Source organism: Falco peregrinus, chromosome 4 (genome assembly GCF_023634155.1).
Source record: "Falco peregrinus isolate bFalPer1 chromosome 4, bFalPer1.pri, whole genome shotgun sequence".
Taxonomy (NCBI): Eukaryota; Metazoa; Chordata; class Aves; order Falconiformes; family Falconidae; genus Falco; species Falco peregrinus.
Genome location: NC_073724.1, coordinates 1,416,940 through 1,437,936, shown reverse-complemented (window position 1 = coordinate 1,437,936; position 20,997 = coordinate 1,416,940). Strand labels below are relative to the sequence as shown.

At 39.9% G+C, this 20,997-nt stretch overlaps 1 protein-coding gene across 2 annotated transcripts; it reads right to left on the bottom strand.

The window, feature by feature from the left end:
* Positions 1-1,762: 1,762 nt before the first annotated feature.
* On the bottom strand, positions 1,763-20,996 carry CEP97 (centrosomal protein 97). 2 transcript variants are annotated; one of them, XM_005237490.4, is made up of 11 exons: positions 20,716-20,996; positions 17,447-17,589; positions 15,964-16,122; positions 15,459-15,560; positions 14,796-14,909; positions 13,792-13,958; positions 12,766-12,930; positions 10,903-11,036; positions 9,633-10,386; positions 8,530-8,605; positions 1,763-7,793 (listed from the first exon to the last, which is right to left on the bottom strand). In XM_005237490.4, exons 1-11 carry the CDS (start codon positions 20,768-20,770, stop codon positions 7,077-7,079), a joined length of 2,586 nt encoding a protein of 861 aa, XP_005237547.2. In that variant the 5' UTR covers positions 20,771-20,996; the 3' UTR covers positions 1,763-7,076. The 2 variants fall into 2 exon arrangements, with proteins under 2 accessions (XP_005237547.2, XP_027642598.2); XM_027786797.2 differs by lacking the exon at positions 20,716-20,996 and adding an exon at positions 20,333-20,470.
* Between the last annotated feature and the right edge of the window lies 1 nt (position 20,997).

Below are 20,997 nucleotides of genomic sequence, written 5' to 3'. Positions count from 1 at the left end.
TGTGGTCTGTGTCTGGAGAAGCCAGCACTCCTCAATGCCTGACAACAGGCACCATCGCCCCGAGGGGCACGTCAACTCCGTTGGCCTTGATGCTCCTAGACCAAGCAACATGCTGGATCGCTAGCAAGACTTGTGGTGGTCACACACACCTTTCCAGACCCACAAGTTATGATGGAGCATCACAAAGGGACATACCTGAACACATCCTTATGTACAGGCAAACCCTGTGCCAAGCTACAGCCAGAAAAGAATGAGCTCCCCCAGTGACATGGGTGAAGCCGAGGAAGCCCATGTATTAACGTCTGTCAAGATCCCTCGCCTCCACGGGACAGCACAAAGTAGTATCTCCTTCTACCTGCACCCCACGTGGATGCAGTGTCTCACCACAGATCCTTCACAAATGCAGTACTATGGCTTGAAATCAATGATGCACTGGTGCAAGCTATAATTGGACACAGTGATTTGTGCTTTTGCAACAGTGTCAACACAGTAGAGGAAAGAAATAAAAATCAATTTTCATACCATAACAGCTAAGTGAAGGGGAAAAGTACCTCACCTACCACCTGGGCATAACATTGCATAGAATTAACAGGGAGTTTTCAAACCACACCATCACACACAAAAGAAATTCAGCTTCTAGCATATGTAAGGATTTCAGCCAATGAAATTAAAAGCAATTATTTTAATTTCAACAAAATTGGGTCTGTCCACTAGGTAGTATTTATCCCTTTATTCTCCAACTCCAGCCAGAGATTTTAAGGTCCAATCTTATTACAAATACAGGTCAAAAACAGGCCCAAAAGCAACCTTCAACCAGAGCTCCTGAAGTGTTATGGGTACTACTCCTGCAACACACAGCACGTAACGTTACAGCTCTAAGGCTTTTACCCAAGAGAAAGCAGCACTGCTCTTTTAAGACTTGTGTCACTTCAGCTATGTCTATTTCTGTCTTTCAAATAGCCTCACAGAAGAGCAAGACGAGTCTCACTTAAAACATCAGCTAATTTATTCAGCATAACGAAGTGGAAACACACAGTTAAGAGGTAAAAAAGTGTCTCCTAATCTCCACGTGTTAAGCAAAAGAAGTTGGGTGGGTTGGGTGTTGGGTTGGTTGGTTTGGTTTTGTGGGATTTTTCTTGTTTCTTTCTTTGTTTGGTTTTGGGGTTTGTTGGGTGGTTGGAGGGTGTGTGGTTTGTGCTGGTTTGGTTGTTTTGGTTTTTTTTTACCTTTGGCATGACTATCCTGCAGTAAAACATTACTTTCATACATGAACTGGACTGTTTGTCTGTTGAAGCCTGAAAGATGTTGGAGTAGTCTTCGTTTATTTAAGCACACAGCAGCTATCTGACCAAAACAAAACAGCAGGAGAGGGAACAACACGCTTTGCAATTGTATTCCTCTATAAACCCACAGCCTGAATTCTCTTTCCGGAAAGTTCTGTACAGAATACTGCCACATCTTTTATTTTAAACACAGTAGGGAATCAAGAACATGAAAGAGAGGGGCAGTGATAGAAACAAAGGACTGCAGATCAGGAACACCAGTTCCAGTGCTGTGTAAGTTTCGACTGCCCTACCACACTGACTGTCTTCAGCACTGAAACAGCACGCCATCAGATGCCTCAGCTGCACCAGGTCATGAATGCTAACGCTTACCTTTCATCACTGCCTTGCTTTTCTAAGCTTTCCATCTCCAAAAGAGCCCTCCAAGTGTAAGACAATGACTATGAGCCATAAAAGTCAGGATCAAGTACAAATCAGCATTTTCAATAAACGTACAAATCATTTATTCAGAATTCAAAACTCAGGTACAAACAAAATATTTAAGAAACAAATCCAGAAATGTAAACACTTCTAGAAAATACATGAACTGTACCAATTTAACCACCCACCATTCTTCACAGAAAATAGTGAGAAGCAGAAAGACAAATTCAATGCCTAATTGGGTTTTTTTTCAGATTCTGGTTTAGAGGTAGAATACTACTGTGAAAGGCTCAACAAAACTTAGTTTAGTGGAATTACGCTACAAGTGAATTTGGCCCATATACTTATAAATGTAATGAAGCCAGAAAAGAAGTTCCTTATTGAAAGCTCTCATACAATAAAATTTGGTGTGGCACTTTCCAAGATGTAAAGCACCTTTCCTGACAAATACTGTTTTATGCTTTTGCACGTAAAGGATCCTGTGCTTTTTCCATTAACGACATAAAGAAAGCACTTAAAAATAGAAAGTCCCAACTTTTTGGCAGGCATATAGAAAGCAAGTGTTTTTCAGTAACTTGCCCTAGAAAGCCAAACTGGGGGAAACCCCTGTAACTATAAAAAAAGACTTTTTGAAAGACTTCATGAATACATGATCCTTACTTATTTGGGTGGCACAGTCCTCAAGGGGAAAAAAAAAAAAGTTAATACAAGGTGGAGGCGGGGGGAAGCATCTTCTCCGCTAGCTAAAAGCTGGGGAACTGGCCAGTTTTCACATTTAATATTAATCTCTGCTAAATGCTACAATTCTATTCTCTCAGGAAAAGGTGTATCTGCGTGAGACACACTGTAACTCCAAATCTCCTAAAAAAGTACCAAGCAGTCAAAGGAATGTATCTTCCATTTTTGTTCTTCAAAGAGCCTGCTACAAGTAGAAATTAAGGTTAGTGTTCTTCAGGACAATATATACAAATTCATAAAAAACAGGAACAATCTGCAGGCTCAGTGACATACAAACATTACTCAGAAAAAAACCCCAAACTTATTATATACAGTCTGGCTGCTAAGTGCATTATTTAAATTACTGCATGCAAATAGTAGATCTATGGTTGTTTAAGGAACTGAACTATAAACAAACTCTAGGCTTCTGAGAGTTTAAGGAGGACTTTCTCAAGTATCTGCTGTAAGATATTTGTGTTTTAGAAGCAACAAAATGAAGTTTGCAGTTCTAATGCCTTCTTGCTTTGTGGTATAAGAACACTTCTGGAGATGTAAATAAGATAAAAATCCCAATTTAGACAGCCAGTTCACAAAGACTCAAGCATGACCCTGCTTCTTTTACGGATATGAAAGCAGAGTTAGGCTGTTGTTCAGTACCTTTTAAAAATTTCCATCCTTGCCACAGGTAGCACCACAGAGGAGTAGTCACTACAAAAATAAACAAACAAGCAAACAAAAAACTCAAAAAAACCACCACCACCAAAACCCCCCAAACCAACAAACATTACAGCTGCTACATTCATTCAGCAACTAAATATCCCATTCATTTAAGTGACAGATTTTAGGTACTAAAAACAAGAGTTGTGAACATTAAGGTCAGTTCATGGAAGAGGCAGAAACAGAAATTTACTTACTGTCACTAATGAGGCACTGCTTTGTGTTTTTCTTTTGTAAAGAAGTTATCTAACAGAGGAATCACTACAATCCAAGTACCTCAAAAAAACCTTAAATATAAAATGTGAACAGGCCTGCTTTCATGATATTCTTCTACCTTTCCAAATACCACCTGGAACAGCATCTATCAAATATTATCTGCAGTAGAGAAAAATGCATTCTTGATTACATGGTGGAAGATTGAAATGTGTAAACTATGAAAATAATTAGGAGAAAAGTGAAAGAGCAACTATATGAGAGCTGGCCTTATGGTTACAGATTAAACCTGAAAAACACATCTATATGCATTTCCACCTTCCTCCTCATCCCTAGCTTCAGAAAAGCAGGCAAAAAGAGTAATTTCTGCCATAGACTAGCTGAAACAGGTATGCACGTGCCAACCACCTCATCTGGGCAAAACTAGTGTGCCACAGTTCAGATAGTTCATCTGAGCTACATTTAGCTGGTTTTTCTGAAGCAGATCAAAGCAGCACTTGAACTGTACTCACAGCAGAACTGACAACATTGCCTGACAAACAACCATTAGTAATCTCTTCCATCAGCACTGGAGCATCAGTCCAGCACAAAGTACAACAGACAAGCTTTCCTTCTACAAGTACATTCTTCTGTTTAATAAGAAGCCTTGTGAAATGAAAATGCTGAAAGACATACAATATTAATACAGAAAAATTTCAGATGTAGATTTTCTTATATTAGGCCTTCTGATTCCTTTATGAAATGTCCAACACCTCGAAAGGGAGCAGTGCATTCCTATCCAGGTAAAAGAATATTACATAACTAGATTAAGAAAACTCACACAGACAAAGAGCAAATGTTAAGCCCTATGTTAAATTATGGTATTTTCATATCACAATTCTTTTGAGAGCTTAAAACACACTGAAAAAAAGCCATTTTTTAAAGTACACATCCCATTTGACTCCTTATTTTTCACACTATCCCTGTATGTATTTTAATGGTCAGGATGAAAATATTTTGTGTATATACAAACTAATTACATTTAACCCTGTAAATGTAAAAACTTATCCAAAACGTCTTCATTCTTTGTGATTTCACTATATTTAGGCAACTCGCCTTCTACACATGCAAGATACTTTTCAGAACATCAGAAAAAAGAAAAAAAAGCTTTCCTATTTCACAGCTTCCCCAAAAGAGCAAGACAAAGCTGATTTGTATGTTGGTACACACCTCACTGTACCTTCATAAAATCACTTTTGGATATACAGGTTACAAATCAAAAAAAGCTAACAGTTGACCTAGATATTAGTTAAAAAAGTCATCCTGTGTTTGTATTTGCAAGCTCTAGTAACAGAGGAAATGTCAAGGAACATCTAGGGCTTCCATGAAAAACTACGTTTCACAAAGTTTTCCCCCTTGGCATCTCCAAAATCGGTTGTTTCTTCTCTTTCTATTCTGCAGCAAAAGTGACAATAATACAAAGTAGCAAAATACATATGGTCCCTCAGTGTCTTCAGGAAGTGAAACATTTTTATTCCGTGGTCTAGTACATGTCACATGCTAGTACAGCACTCTGCCACGAAAGAGAACTTATTATTACACCTAACCACTACCTCCAGAGTGTAGAAGTCCAATAACCATTGGACATAAATAACTTCTCTCTCAAAATCCAAAGAAAGCCTCTTTAAAGGTTTACACAAGATATTTTTTTTTTTGGTAACAGATTGACAGTCAAGGAGCCAAATCCTACAAACTGCAGAGATCTCCAAGCCTGGTGGCCTTAAATCCAAGCTGAGAACCTTCAGAGGACAAGGGTATGATCATTTAGACTACACATTGTTAATTAAATGTGGTGATAGATTAATGCACCTGTACCACTTTCAATACCCAAGCATACGCATGCTCTAACATTCAGTTACGAACAGGGTTATGTTACAAGTGTGTGGTAACTAGACTGAGTTAGAAAGAGCACATTAAGAATCTATGACCTTAGTTGTTGGGCTTTGACAGTTCTTTTTCAAAAGTGCCCCAGAACTTCTTTTTTGCAGGATAGGGAAAAAGAGATGATGGCCACTCTATGCAGAGGCAAGCTTTATTCTTCCAAGGTGAACTACACCACTGGGCAGATGGCTGGTACAAGTCCAATGCACCATTGATGTTCTAAATAAAGGCTATTTTGAGGCCTCAGATGGATATTCGCCCTGTGTCAACCTCCTGAGTAGTAGTAAATTTCACCTAAGAACATAAGTAGACAAGCAGCAAAGCTTTTACAAAAACTATTTTGCATGATAACATGGCCATAAGAGTCACTTCAAAACAGCACTAGTTGATTTTAATGACACTATAGCACCAGAAGTTAACACGTGGATTCAGAGAATTATAATATGCATGTGTCTTTACATTTTGAGAAGCTAGTGTTAGCAAACTACTGAAACACTGGCCTTCCAGTACACATTGCAAAATGCAGCATTAGCAAACTGAACTGACCCCTAGAAGTCACAACATCAACTTTTATTCTACTAGTGTCCATCACAGATTGCATGGCAAATTAGACTTCCCTTGCTGCTTTTGTGGCACACTAAGATATCTGAACTTTTTCTATTAAAAAACCCCAACATAGCAATGGCTAGGCAAGATACAAACCCTGCTGTTTGCCCGGTGTTCAAGTGGAAAGCACAGCCTAGGTAACTTAGCCCATTTGCCAACAGGGGAGAAATAGAGCTTTTTATCCATGTCTAATTAGAATATCAAATACCGGACATACAGAGAAAACACAAAAAACCCAAAGCAACAGAGATGTCAAGAAATAGTTTCAAGTCGTGGCATTTACTTTTAATATCTATACCTGTAGATAGTAGTTGTGATCCATCAAACACGCTAATGCCCCACAGTGACAATAACATCCTTGTGGAGGCAAAACATGTGTCACAAATTTGCTGCTGTAACCCAGCAGTGCAGTCTTTGAAACTGTGTTCCAGATCACACGCCCTTTTGAAATTCTTATTTAGTAAAGTTTGCTACTGGTTCCACTTTGAGTCTTACCTGAGAAAGCAGGGACATCCAACCTCAGGGCAAACAAAAGTCAAAGGTTGCCTGAAGCTCCCTAAAGTCCCACTCCTGTAAGTCCTTGTTGCAGTGTGTAAGTGACCAAATTCCTAGCCAGCAGCTTTGAGTAAATGACAAAAAAAGTCATTGACTTGGACACTGGTTTCATGGAACGCATCTTTGAAACACTGACCAAACTACTCTTGTTAAAGTCAAAAGAAGTCTGAAAGGCAACTGCTTTCATGTTTCTCATCAGGCTGTATCCGTAAACAACACAGCCTACGCTGACTCCATCTCTTCCCATGTTGTTTCTTTCTCTTTGTAAAGGAGGGACACCATTCCACTTTGTAGAAAAAAATTTAAAGACTTGCTAACACATTCACCAAAGTGAATTCAGCAAACACCACCACCATCCCAAACACCCCCAATCTTCAGACTTAATTTAATGGAAGCCAGTTATTAGGGTATCAGTTTTATGTTTGAAAATAAAGTGCATAACGACTGTCACTAAGGACTTTGCTGATTTCAGTTTAGCGTAGTTAGCGTCAGTCCTCAGCAACATCCATAAAATACTAATTTAAACATAAATTGGTAACATGAGTCAAAATCTGAAACAGCACACATGAAAAATAAGTTTTGTGCAAATGGGAAGGAGAAAGGAGAGTGAAGTGGAATCCCTAGGTTTTCATGGAACTGAGCCTACTACACAGCTATCCCAACATGCAGCATCTGAAACGAAGAATCACAGTCCGTTTGCTTCCCTTCTACTAATCCCGAATTCAGTTTGCAGCTTTCTGGTGTCTGACTGATTTCACCTCGGGCAGGGGAAGATGTATCTTGAGGAAGACCTACAGAGACACTGTCTGACGAAGTATCTTGGTTATCTGCTGAAACAGCAATTTGTGGCCAGTTACCCTCTGTTGCATCATTGCAATTTGTCCCTTCATCAGCCTCTTCCAGCTGCTGAACAGATTTCAAATACTGTTGTATTAGCTTGTTGTCCTGCTCATTACTAGAGCTCTCTTCACTGTGCCCACATTCCCCATGGACATCCTCTACATCCGAGGAAAACGCTGACACAGAATTGCCACATTGTTTGACTGTTTCCACTGAAAGAGAGCTCTCAGTTCCTTCCCTTAAACTCTTTTCAGAGCTACACAACTCGCTGGCATGAGCCTGATCAGCCACAGAAGAATGAAAACCAGAATCTGGGAACGGCAACAAAGAGTTTTCCTGAAGAACATCACTAGCTGGAACTAACCAGGCAGAACTAACATCTGGTGGGGTTTCATGTTCAAGTGTGGGTGATCGAATAGATGGTTCAGATGGATAGGAAGCGTTGGCTGAAGGCATCCCAGGTTGCCATATGGCACCTGAATTTTGTGTCACTGAAAGCTGCCATTGTTGAAGGGATTTAACCTGTAAAGTATAGACAGAATTTCATTATGAAATGCAACTAAGAACGTGCTTTGATTTCTAGGGTGTTTCTTGCAATTAGCAACAAAGCTCTAGTATAAAATTTAAGACTGAGTGAACTAACAAAAGGTTCACTATACCTTTAGGGAAATACGTTCTTCCCACTGTTAAATAACTGCTTTTAAACCTAGATGCCCAACCCTGACAGAGCACACAAGCCTCCCAGATCAAATACCTGAAGAAAAAGGAATCGTCTTTTAAAAACGAAGGATGGGGAACCTTTATGAAATACTCATGCTTGAGAAGAGAGTCTTATTTGTGGAAGAACAGCTTAATAGAAGATTCATTAGTACAACTTTTCTACTTTAGAAATCAGTTGCTTACAAGCATCATAGCTTAACACCATTTCATTCACCCAGGGCTTCTAGCAGTTACATCATTCTTCACACTTCTGCTAGTTTTATTTAGCTTCCTTCGTATTTTATCCTCCTTCTCACACTAGACTACAATTCAGCCTTGTGTAATAAAACCAGTGTTCTTACACTAACACTTCTGAATGTTATTTTCCCCCAGAATACCAGTATAGCAAACACCACAGAAATGAGATTGTAATAAACCACCCAAGTCATCATTGGAAAAAGTGAACCACATCGACTATCTCTTCAGGATCTACAGTACGAAGTAATGGCCTTCAAATTCATACATAAGCAGAAAAATAAAGAGAGGTAACACTATTTACCTGGTTCCAAAGAAATCTGACAGCTTCCTCCTGTACAAGCCTCTGAATCTTATCTTCCTCTCTTTCTTTTCTTAGTCTGCAAGAACAAATACCCAAATTTATGCAGCTTAAATAAGCAACATTTGGATAACAAGATCGATGAGAGTACATAAAAATGCCTACTTATGTAACAGTGCTCTTGAAAGACACAACAGAGCCTGACATCACTGCAGTCTCATTTGCCATCAATATCCAGCTGCTGACTTGAGTTTCTTTTTCAGAATTACATCAAGATTCTGCTTCCTTTTGCTGCAGCATGTTTCTTAACTTGCCAATACTTTAAGTGCCCTTTTGTAAACTGAAGCTGAGCTCTTCATTTCTTCATGCACAAAAGAACAACCCCAAAATAGTGTTTCTTCATTTCAAATCATGCTCTCTCCAGCTGACATCACTTGGATATAGGCATGATATGTAAGCATTCGGAGTTTCTAGAGGTCTGCTGAGGGCTCAGGTTGATTCACAGAACTTTTGTTGCTTGTGATAGTAAAGAAAAAGAGCCTGTCAAGACTTCCAGTTCCCAGGTCAACCCAGAAAGATAACTAAACCTGCAATTTATATCGTACAAACTGAGGAACTTTGATAATGTTCTCCCCCAAACATGGATTCATAGGATAAAATACCCAAAACTAGAACCAGGCACAGAAACACATTTTGAAATTGTATCATTCAAGGCAGGGAGAATTTTTCTTTTCACCAATAACAGTGGAATGACTCTCAATATGGACACTTCACTTACAGACTCTATAATTGCTAGGAGACAAGTGAAAAAAACGTCACACTTAGCAACTTCTATTTTGGTTATGCAGTGAAACATGCAAGTCCTGCTAACAGAGAAACAGAAAAATGTATTCTAACCCAGCCCACTCACAGAAGGCACTTTGAGAGTATGAGATTATGTGTGTAACTGTGCTTATCTTACAAGAAGCAATCCTCTACTGTAATCACAGTTTTCTGTTACTGATGCTAGGTTATACTGTGAGTAGTTATATCAAGACCCTTCTGTATCTATTCTGATCCTGGAATGACGGTTATATTCAAAAATACACAGTATGACCTCAACTTACTTTTCTATTTCATCAGTTAAGCAAATGATGTGCTCCTGCATTCTGTTTAGTCGAATTTCATACCGCACTTCCTTGGCTCGGGGATGGTAGTTCCTCGTGTAAAATCCTCTCCAGCAGGCTTGAAGCTTGGTAGCTGCTTTAGCCATTCTTTGCAGATCAGCTGCACCTCGATCGATAACACCTAATGAATCAGAACTTTCTCCAGTCATCTGGTCAGGACAGGGAGTTGCAACTTCTGATTCAGCACCTACTGAGGTGCTGGGGTTACTATGCAGAACTTGGTCTTCAGAGGATGCTGAACAGCTGCTAGTATTAGCAGTCAGGCTGGCTGTTACTAGATCAGAAGGCAACAGTATACTCTCTTTTATATTCTCTTGGGTTTCCACACTTCCCACTGCTCTGTTCAAGTGCTCTCTTGTAACACACGAGGCTTCTTGCTTGTTAGCTTTCTCCCCGCTATTAACATCTCTCACATATTCAATCACTGTATCATCATCATCATCTAGGCCCAAATTGATTCCGTGTACCTCCAGGACTGAAGTAGGAGACACAGGAGACAATCCTGAAGCAACTGGCATGAAAGTAGACTCTGAGGACAAAAGGCTACTGTTCAGTTTGTCTTCATCTGTCTGTACATCTTCAAGGTATAGCTCCTTGTGAAAACTTCTTTCAAGAAGAAAGGTGTTCTTTACTGCATAGGAATGATCATCATTTGCACTTGGTCCAACCCAAGAATTCTTCTGGATGATAGGTTCTAGATAGGCAGAAAGCCATGTTCAAGAGTGTCATAGCATTTCAATAACATATCTTAATTCATAGGGATTCCAAATTTGGTTTAAATAAATCATCTTACACACCCAGATTCTAACTGAAATGCTAGTAATAAGCATTCATTCTATGTAACAGTAAGGACAATAACTATTTATGAGAGTAACAACCACAAACTTTGCAAACACTGGGTACAGCAAATGGCACAAACTGCCTCCCCCTGGAGAAGTTACACTTCTATCAGATGCAACAGTCAAAGTAATAACTCCTTAATTTAGTGGATTGTGTTTTGCACCTAACAATCTTACTAGCATTTCAAGACATGAATAAGCATGGAATGTATTTTTAGAAATTAACTTCAGTTGAAAATCTAAAAAAGAAGAATCAATAGGACAAGATAAGAAGAGGGCTCTGTGCTGAAATTCTCTCCACAAAGTTATCTACATTAAAAAAAAATAAATATTTCTACAGGTTAAATCACAGGTGCAGATTAGCTTCTTACCACTTTCAAGAACTATCTGTGGTGGCTGGGCTGGACTGCTGTGTTCATAAGTAACTGGCAGCGTTTTGTTGGGAGTAGAAGATGTAGGTGGTCCTTCATTTTGGTTTTGATGCATCAGCTGCCTCTGGTGGAGCCTAAACACACAGTTCCAACAGATTTTGTATTTCTTTTAAACTTTTTTGGTAGAGAAGACATCTAAAAGAAACTATCGACTACTTTAAAGGAAACAAGTGATCAAATCATTCTAAACTAGAAGCTAGTTATGCAGATCCCTACACCTACAAGATACTAACAGGACTACTCACAAAGTAGGGGATTGCAGAGACTGCTCCTGTTCCCCTTCCGCCTGCCCCTTTTTCTTCATTACATGTATCCAAAAAAAAAAAAAAAAAGAAGAAAACCAACATGCAGTTCTGACTACAGACCGAAAACCATGAAGTATTTTTACACACAAGGGTGACATGCAGCTATTTTAAGTGTTTACTGCAGCATATATTATGCTTGTATGTGTAGAAGAGTTTGGGGAATGCAGGGATGTCTGTTACATTTCAAAATGACTGAATCAAGGAAAGGATGTCCCTGTTAAAGGGACAAAATCCTGACACAAATCAACAAATAAAATCATCTGTTACAAACTGAGAACACACAGGTTGTTTCAGCCCTGCTAAACTAAAAAGATCATGAGGTAGAGGTCAGAAAGTCAAACTGCCTTATAAAACATATACGTGTGCACACATATATATGAGCATTTTTATTTATGGGGGGGATTTTGGAAGGTTGGTTTTTGGTGAGGGTTTTTTTTTTATTTCTCAAAAGTTATATTTCACAAACCAACTTCCTGATTTTTCCCCAGAAACATATGAACGTCAGAACACTCAGCTGGAAATTCCAACGTCAATATGCTTTTACTGCACCTTTTCCTCTGAAATGGCCTCAATATTTCTAGAATTTCCTCCTGGAGCTCAGTCTACACTGACAAAGAAAGCAGTAGCTCCTTCCAGGTGCTCCACATTTTCCAGCCCTTTTGAATGAGATGCCGCCCTTCTGCTTACCACAACACTTCTGCTGCTCAGCTTTCTACCCACACTATGCCAACTACATAGAGTGTTCTTTTGAGCAGAGTCTTCTGCTCTGATCTTTCTGCAGAAAATGTTTGTCAATAGGTCCTGGGGAACAGGGACACCTGTGTTGCTATGCTTTCTGGCTTTTAATCCCAATTAGTTCACCTTTTCATGTGAGGAATGAGCACCACTGTAACTGTCCTTATCCATCCGCATAGACCTTAGCAAAGCAGCCATGGCTGGCAGAACCAGCAGGCTCTCCAGACGCCTCTGCTGGCAGACCCGAGGCACCAGATACAGAGATTGCCAAGTGCATCACTGGGAACAGTGTCCCTCAAAAGACGACCTTAATTTTAAAGCCAAGAAAGAACGCACCAAGAACAAAAAAGTGGCTAATGCACCAGTGTACCACAGTTGTTCTAATTATCAGGGAAGACTAAAGTTAATCTAAGCTCCTTTTTTAGATTTTCCCCACTTTCTCTGTGGCAAAAAAAATTCAGTAGGTATTTATTTTAATCCCAGTTCCAAACACCAATCACCTTCAGTGTCCTACAGAGCACAGATTGAAAAATATAGAGAATTTGCCCCTAGATGGCCTAGCAAGCAAGAAAACACTCCTGCTGCTGCTGCTCTTATTCCCCTCTAGGGCACATCTGGTACCTCCATTACTCTTCCCATCTCCAGCCCTCACTGTTGCTTTCAAATACTTAAAAGGAAATCTTATTATATCTAACAAATAATAAGACACATAATTATGTTCTCAATTACATTCTCTAACAACAGAGAAACAAGAAGTTCTCACCTTTGCTTACTCAGTATTTTTTCCAGTTTGGCATCCTCTTCAGTCTGAAGACCATATGTAGATATAAGAGGACAGACAGTAGCCAAGTACTGGACCAGCTGAACATGCTGCCCAGGTCGATAGGATCTTCCTTTACCTTGACTGTAGAGCCATTCTGCTTTCAGACTATTAGGAAAGGGGAAAATGGTCACTATTAACACATGGCATAAAACCCCCAACCCTCTTTTGATTACTGTCCCTCTAGTGAGTATCTAGGAGCTCGTCCACAAATCTAATCAAACCTTGCAACGTGTGCAGTACCCAGAGGAACTGGGAATTTCATTACCAGAATAATGAATAAAATATCCCTTCACATAAGCATTGATGAAACAAATCTCCGACTGAAACCGCATTCTCTGCTTTATCTGTATGTAGTCTTGGAGCACTGAAAACACATTTGTGTCAATGAATTTATCAGCAAAGCTTTCACAGAAAAGGTCACAAACACGCAGAATAGGCATAGAGAGCAGACCTTGCTCAAAAGTATTCAACAATTGAAATCTGATTTTAAATATAATGCTCTTCAGTCTGATATATTATCTATATATAATAATAGTTAATACAGAAATGCAAGTGCCCTTTTATAAAGGGCCTGATTTGCATGTTTGAGCTTCCAAGATAACAGCTTTAGTATCTGCTGCCTCATTCTGCAAAGTCAGAGAGGCTGTAAGCTCAGAAAGGGTAACAGACTGCTGATAAATTGCTACCCGGTTTGCTTTGTAAAAGTGCTACTGTGAGTTGAGTAATAAAACAAAAGCTTAACATTATACTTCTACTTAAACTTGTGATCTTACATAGTAATTTCAGTGTAACATGAAAAATACAGCAAAAGCAACAATGTTAATTGGTCTGCATCTCATATAGCCATTAGCAAGACAGAATTTCGGATCATTAGCACTTTTCCATTTTTTTATTACATAAAAGTGCAATTTCAGCTTAGACAAAATTTTGTTTAATAATTTTAGAGATTTAATACTATTATGTCACCTTTCCTTCTGAGAAATCACATATCCATCAAGAACTTTAAGGTTCAGACACCAGCTGACGACATATGGCCTGTAGTCAAACCCAGGGATAGAAGGCGTGGCCATCACACAGGGATTGTTCATAATTGACAACTGTTCCAATTGATGAAAAGAAGTCAGGAAGGAAACCTTGAGAAAACAAGATGTATTTGTTAACTGAACAGAACCCATTAGATGCTTACAGAATGTATCACATTTCTCCTAGTTGCAGCCAGACATCTTATGCAAAACATAACTACAAATACATTGAAAGTCACATTTGCTTTATGAACACCTTCAAATAACTTTCTGTCAACTACTGCCATTTTCCCATTAATTTTCCTGTAAGTACTTAGCCCTTAGAAAGTATTAACTTCTCTTAAAATCTGGGAATGGGGCTTTATGTATAGAAAGGTATAGTATTTCTGTGATTCCAGTTCACTACAACAGGCATTGAGGTTTTGACAAAAAAATGGCAAGCCAAAAAACTGGAGAAACAGTCCTGTTTCAAAGAGAAACGTATTATTCATGTGAGATCACAGGCAGAATATGTTTCCCTTACATAGTGTTTGAGAAATAGATAAAACAAGACATAGCCCAAAAAATGTTTAGTTGCAACAAGAGCAACTCAAACCTTCGTTCTAAAACACAGCAGCTGCAAAACCCCTCTGCAGCAGTTAACCAGCTCAGCTTTCAACCTGCAGACAATGAAGAAAAACTCTATGAATTTAGTCCTTAAAGTATACTTCTGATATCCTTGAATAACGTAAAATCAAAATAAAAAAGGCAAAGTTTCTTTCCAGGGTAAATTTGAAAAAGTAATCCCTGCCTTGTGCAGCTAATGCAGGTATAGTTATTACATATAAACTATTAAAAGTTACTTCTATCAACATGGGTCATTTCAAAGACGAGAGCCTATTTTCAGTTACAGCCTCAAAAGAATTATCCAACCACCTGCTTCCAGTCTATCTAAAGACAACATCTTACCTCATTTAAGTCTCTGATTTCATTTTCTGCCAAAGAAAAAACAGTCAGATTCTGAGGTAGGCAAACAGGGGCAGTGCGAAGTGAAGTTATAATATTTCCATGTAACAACAGAGTCTATAAAATAAAAATACAATGATTAAATGTATGTTTGATCAAAACCCCCATATTTTGTGTTCAATTAAGGCTTTCTAGTATCACCAAAATTACTTCTATTTATTCCATCAAGGAAAAAGTAATTCTTGTACTTTAGAGCAAAATCTTGTCCTTTTAAAATACAGAAGTATAGTCACAACTACAAAAAATGTATTTGGAAGCATTTTTTCTCTACCATGTTCATGCTGAAAGAACATGAAAGAAAGAGTTAACGCTATGTTTTGTCTTGATTCATGACAGAAGAGAACAGAGCACTATGAACAAGATCTCACCATGCCACCTTTCTCAAAATCATTAATGTGGTTATAGAAAAAATCACTACGTCGGTTCCTGCAACTTGAAGACAAGGGAAAGAATTCCTGCATGCTTGCCTCTAGAAATTACAGTGATTAATTAAAATGCTTTAAGAGCTAGTGTTTGAATAACCAACACTTGAAAAGGCAGCAACTTTCAAAGCAAATTTATTTACGCAAAGAATGTAACAATAGAGTTAAAATAGCATCTACCTACCTTCAGCAATGTAAGCTTGGAGAGATCGCTTAATTGAGCTATGTTATTGTCTGACAAATCAAGATGCTGAAGAGATAGACAGGAATTAATTTGTTCAATGGCCTACAAAAATAAAGAAGTCAATTACAACAACTTTTTTTTTAGTCTTTTTCAGTCATTAATAAAACCAGGTACCAATAATTAAAAATTATTTTGAAAGCTAAAACACCGGCGAAGTAACCCAAAACTAAACACGTTTCTACAGTTTCATTTTAAAGATGATAATTAGTTTCCTGTTTGGGGGATTATTTCCCAATTCTCATTAGATTTCAATATCAAACCTTTTATTTTTTTCCTAGACAATTCTTGTGGCATAAGTTGCCCTCTTCTATTTCATAAACAAGTACACACAAAACTTCAACGTTTGCTCCAAACAAAACTAGAAACATACTCAGATTTCTTTGCAGCGTTTTCCAAATGTCTACAATGCTAGATTCTGGAAAATGCAAAAGACTAAGTACTTTACCTTAAGGTTATTTCCTGCCAAGTTCAGCCATTCCAGGTGCACTAAATCCTTCAGCCCTTCCACATACCCAATACTGTTATGAGGCAAGTTTAGCACCCGGAGCTTTGTCAGTTTTGCTACACCCATCATTCGCACCAAACGATTGTTGGCTACAGAGAGCTGCAGATTGACACACAAATATAAGAAACAGTTTTAACTATTAAACTGCACAGACAGAATAGATTGTTATTTTTAGTGGTTAGGAATCTAATCCAAAGGGAACTTCGTCAATCTACATGTTCCATTTTCAACACTGACCCAAAAAACTGCAAGAGCCAGGAAATAAATTCTTGATCAAAGAAAGTACTCTTCACAACTCACTCTGCAAGCTTAAGAGGAAATCCTCCTAGGCACAGCTAAATAAAGCACAATGAATAAAGAATTGAGTCACATGAAAAAAATTTTCAAATCAGAATTGCCAAATCATTGTGCAAATTGTTGCACCATTCCTGGTGTAAAAATTACTGTCAATATGGCAGAGGACAAAACATATTTCACATGAATCTCAAAAAGGGTCCTGTGCTAAACAGGACCATAAATCACAAACTTTTAAAAGGATAAATCACGATTAGACATCCACAATAACAACATGATCACCAAGGTGGCAGACTGGTGAAGGTTTGTTGTAGCAACAAACCTCACCTCTCCTATCTCAGTTTAGCTTGTGCCTAAAAACTATCATGTGACTTCAAGTCTATCTGGAGGCACTCTCAGCGACAATTAACATCGACTTGTACAGCTTTGCCCAGGAGGGATGTCTACTCTGATTTTTGCAAGCACTGTGCACATATTTAACACTTAGCACCAATATCCTCATGAACCTAAACGGATGGCTGCTAGTATTAAAACTAAGGATAAACACTACAACATCAGAGCCTACATGAACAGATAAGTTAACAAGACTACACAGATCCCTCCCACTTCACATTTTTTTATTTGCTATTTCTATTTTAACCTAATCTGCATAGGAGTTTTCTCTTCTTGTAAATTGAGACTACTAATCCTCTTCATTTGTGGAGAGTTCTGAAACCCAAATGGTGAGAAGAGTCCTGTATGAGCGTCTGCGTGTTTACAATTACACAGTAGAAAGATAGAACAGTATTATTTTTAATGTTACAAAGCTTAAGTAATCAAAAACTAAGTAGTATCAAAATTAGGGTTATCAGCAACTTTTCTAAGTCTTCTTATGACACCCCACCCGCCACTGGGATTTATTTGGTTCCTTTTTAGTTGCCTAGGTAACTAGTAAAACAGCCTTCCCCACTATCAACTGTAGAGCTATGCTGAAAACAACGCTTTCTATTTTGGTTAGCCATCATTTATTTTCCTAAGACAGTAACTGTTAACTTACTTCAGTGACATAATATGGCCTTAAAGCAGAAGTATTTTAACCAACATCATAGCACCATTATTTCATTGCAAATTCAAGTCAAGTAACACTGACCTGTATCAGATTCTTGCATTTCTCCAAATTTTCCAATTTAATTATCTGGTTTTTGTCCAGAATCAGAGTGTGAGTTTCAGCATCACAGGGTAAGGTTGGACCCAGTTTTTGCAATCCTTGACCTGACCAGTTGACCACCAAACCTTAAAAAGAAAAGGAAAATGGAGAAAAAAAAGAAGATAAAGCCCCAAGGTAAACACTTTACATATGATAACATGTACTTAAAGAGCAAAGCAAGATAAAACAGATTTTTATAATGCAGGCAGCCAGTTTGCAAATACAAATCAACTTTCTTTGTCATGTAAAACTGAAGCAAATTATTTCAGATCAAACACCTTTGAGTAACTGATCCAGTTACTGGAATATATGCATTCCAGGCCCCATTCCAACAAAGGATTCTGGTAGAATTCTGGGAAAGTCAGTAACAGATCCTCTGAAGTGAGAAGTGGAGCAAAATTTCAGTCGTTAAGTTTAAAGCTGTGATCCTCAAAATTCCAAATTTCAAAACAACCTAAATTTTTAAATTCTTTAAAAACTGAGTTTTGAGCAGCTTGACAGCTGTGTGTAGGTACTCAGTCTAAAATCCTGCTTGCCTAGCCCACCAGCAACCATACCTGTCACTCAAAAAAATTGTTAAAAGGAGTATGGAAAAAGGGTAAGCAGTATCTATCCTTTTGTCAACCAGAACATGGGAAACCTGAGAAAGATACAAACTTCATCTTCCTGTAGAGTTCCAAACACCCTGCTAAAATATTTGAAAATTAGGGCACTTAACTCCTAAACATGAAATGCCTATGTGACAGTCCTCAGCCAGAGAAAAATAAACATTCCTATCATGAACAAGTCCTCAAAAACCTAGACCACTGAATAAAACCCTGCAGTTTTCTCTTTTCCCCCTCTCTGTATTTCAAAGGAAAAATACTATTAGCCTACGCTTTTTTTTTTTTAAAGTGCACTCCACGTACAAACACAAAGCAGAGGCTTCTGCCTATGAAACCAAAACTGACATCTCTCTGTTGTCAGACACTGGATGCTTGAACTTCAGAGACAAAACAAACTCAAGATTGAACCCTCCCTTTAAAACTTCCTATCATATTTAAAGACATGCTCCCTTTTAGTAGTTTGGCTGCTGCAAAACATAATCTTAAGTATTTAACTGTCTTTAATTATTGGGTCAGGAATGTGTCCAATTCAGAGCCTAGGATTCCACTCCAGGACTTCACTGGCCAAATCCTTGAGTGAATCTTGCCTTGGGATTTTGGTGCTTGTGTTCCCAAACTGTATCGATAGGCTAGATGTCCCATATTCCAGCAAACTACTGAGTGAAAAATCAGAACAGAGAACCCATTCACAGAGCCATACCACAGTACTGGTGACATTTGGGCAGGAGCAAACTGTAAACAGGCTAGCACATCATTTAACACACAATTAAAATGTTCCATGCAAAAACTGTTACTATATAAAGTAAAAAGGAAAACATTTACTATTTACAGGGATCTTGACTCACTGGGTACCCGCGTGACACCTGCTAATAATAATTTTCATACATTAAGCTTCTGCTGTGTGTTTGAAATACATACACCATTCTAGTGCTTGCTCTTCTCTTACTATCTGCTCAGTAAAAAACACTGCCTTTTTCGGCAGCATGTTCCAGAACAGTGTTCTTACCCAGCATGTTCCAGGATACTGTCCTTACCCTAATGTGCCCTGCATATTAACGTTCTTACGGCTTCTAGGGTTTAGTTACACTAACGATGGAGGCAAACATTTTTGGTGTACCACTTTGTCAGCTAGAGAATATGCTTATCTAAGAAGCATCCCTGATGACATTTATCACATTTTCATTGCTTCTCAAATCCACAGCCACTCAAAGAGCTCTGAAGAGCAGAAATGCAGAGCCAGTCCTGTCTTTGCATGTTCAGGGAAAAGGTTCTGTGTGTTTCTCACTTAAATAGCCACCTCTGCAACCAGTCAGTCACTTAAACTAAACCGAGAAATTCTGCATCTGCCCATTTGTCCAAGAGCTTGTTATGAAATTTCACAACTGACCCATGCTGACTGAGGAGAGAGGCTAGAACCCACCATACAGAATTACAAGAGTAATCCTTTTATCCACGCAAGACTGTCCCATTCAAACTGGCACCTGGAACATGGTTTTACACATGGTTCTTATACCTTTCAAGTATTCAGGTACAACATGATTGACTAATTGCTACTTAACACACACACACTACCATTTGCAAAGAAACTGTACTTCTACAGTGTTATCATCCACCTGCTTCTCTACTGATCCAGGCTTCCCTGGCATCAGTCTTGCTATAGTTATAGCAGACAACGGGACGGATTCATAAAGGTCTTAGATGAGTGCCAGCATCTTAGCTATCTCAGTTGCCCAGGGGTATCCTTTATCCTTCATGGGCAGCTTTAAGATTCAGAGAAGCAAAGGTTCCTATTTCAAGGAGGTCTGTCCTCATCGTGACAAGCTGAGGGTCCTTTAGTTTGCTTGCTTAAGCATGACTATTCAGTATATAGAGTGAACTCTCTTGGGAAAAGTAGGGAGATTTCACACTATAAAGACTGTTATAATACTTCGGGAATGAGATTTTCCTAGCAGGCTCTCAATACCCAGTGAAAATTTCAGAACTGCTTGTTACTCATTTGGCAGCTACATCCCTTAACACACTTCAGCACGTCACAATTTTTGCTCAGGCCGCTGCTCAGTGGCTGGGACCTGAGCCTTCAAAGGCAGACCCGCGTTACCGCCACGCACCGTCCCTTCAGACAGGGACGGGAAGGAAGTAGCTGCCCCCGAGGAGGGGCTGCCTCCCAAGACCCCTCCACCCTCCGCTGTACAAAGAGGGAGTCTTCTTTGAGCTCCTGGCTTACCTTCCACAGAGCTGCGGCAGGCCCCTCCTCAGGGGCCCAGCCCTCAGCAGGGCGGGCAGCCCCCCCGGCCGTGCCCGGAGCCAAAACGCTGCTGGGCGGCGAGCCCCGCTCCTCAGGCGGGCTGCACGGGCGCGGGGGCCGCACCGTAAGCACGGAGCAGCGCCTGAGGAAACGGCCGAGCGCCCCCCCACCGGGCCGAGCGGCCCGCAATGGCTTTCGGGACTCGTAGTCCGGCCGCTGAGGCGCGCCGAGTGCCCGGCCCTGCCGGCACTACAGCTCCCACGGAGCGCTGCGCCCCCACCTCGGCACCACACAACGGGCACCCAAACACACGCCCGGCCAGCCCCCGGCGCCCGCGCCCCAGCCCTCGGCGCCGCTCTTACCCCCTCCAGCCGGCGAGACTGCCTCAGTCCTCACCGCGCCCCCCGTCGCCGCCATGCTTGTCAACGCCACCAGGCAACTAAGCGCCAGACGCCAGCTGGCTGCCTTGCTCCGCAACGGGAAACCGGCGTCTCTTACTCCCGGCAGGACGGGGCGTCCCGCGCACGGGACAGCCCGGCGGGACGTTAACGGAGCAGCGGAGCGCCCGGCGGGATGTTAACGGAGCGCAGAACGCCCCGCAGCCTCAGCGCGGCCGCCTCGCAGCCGGGAGGCGCTGCCCTCCC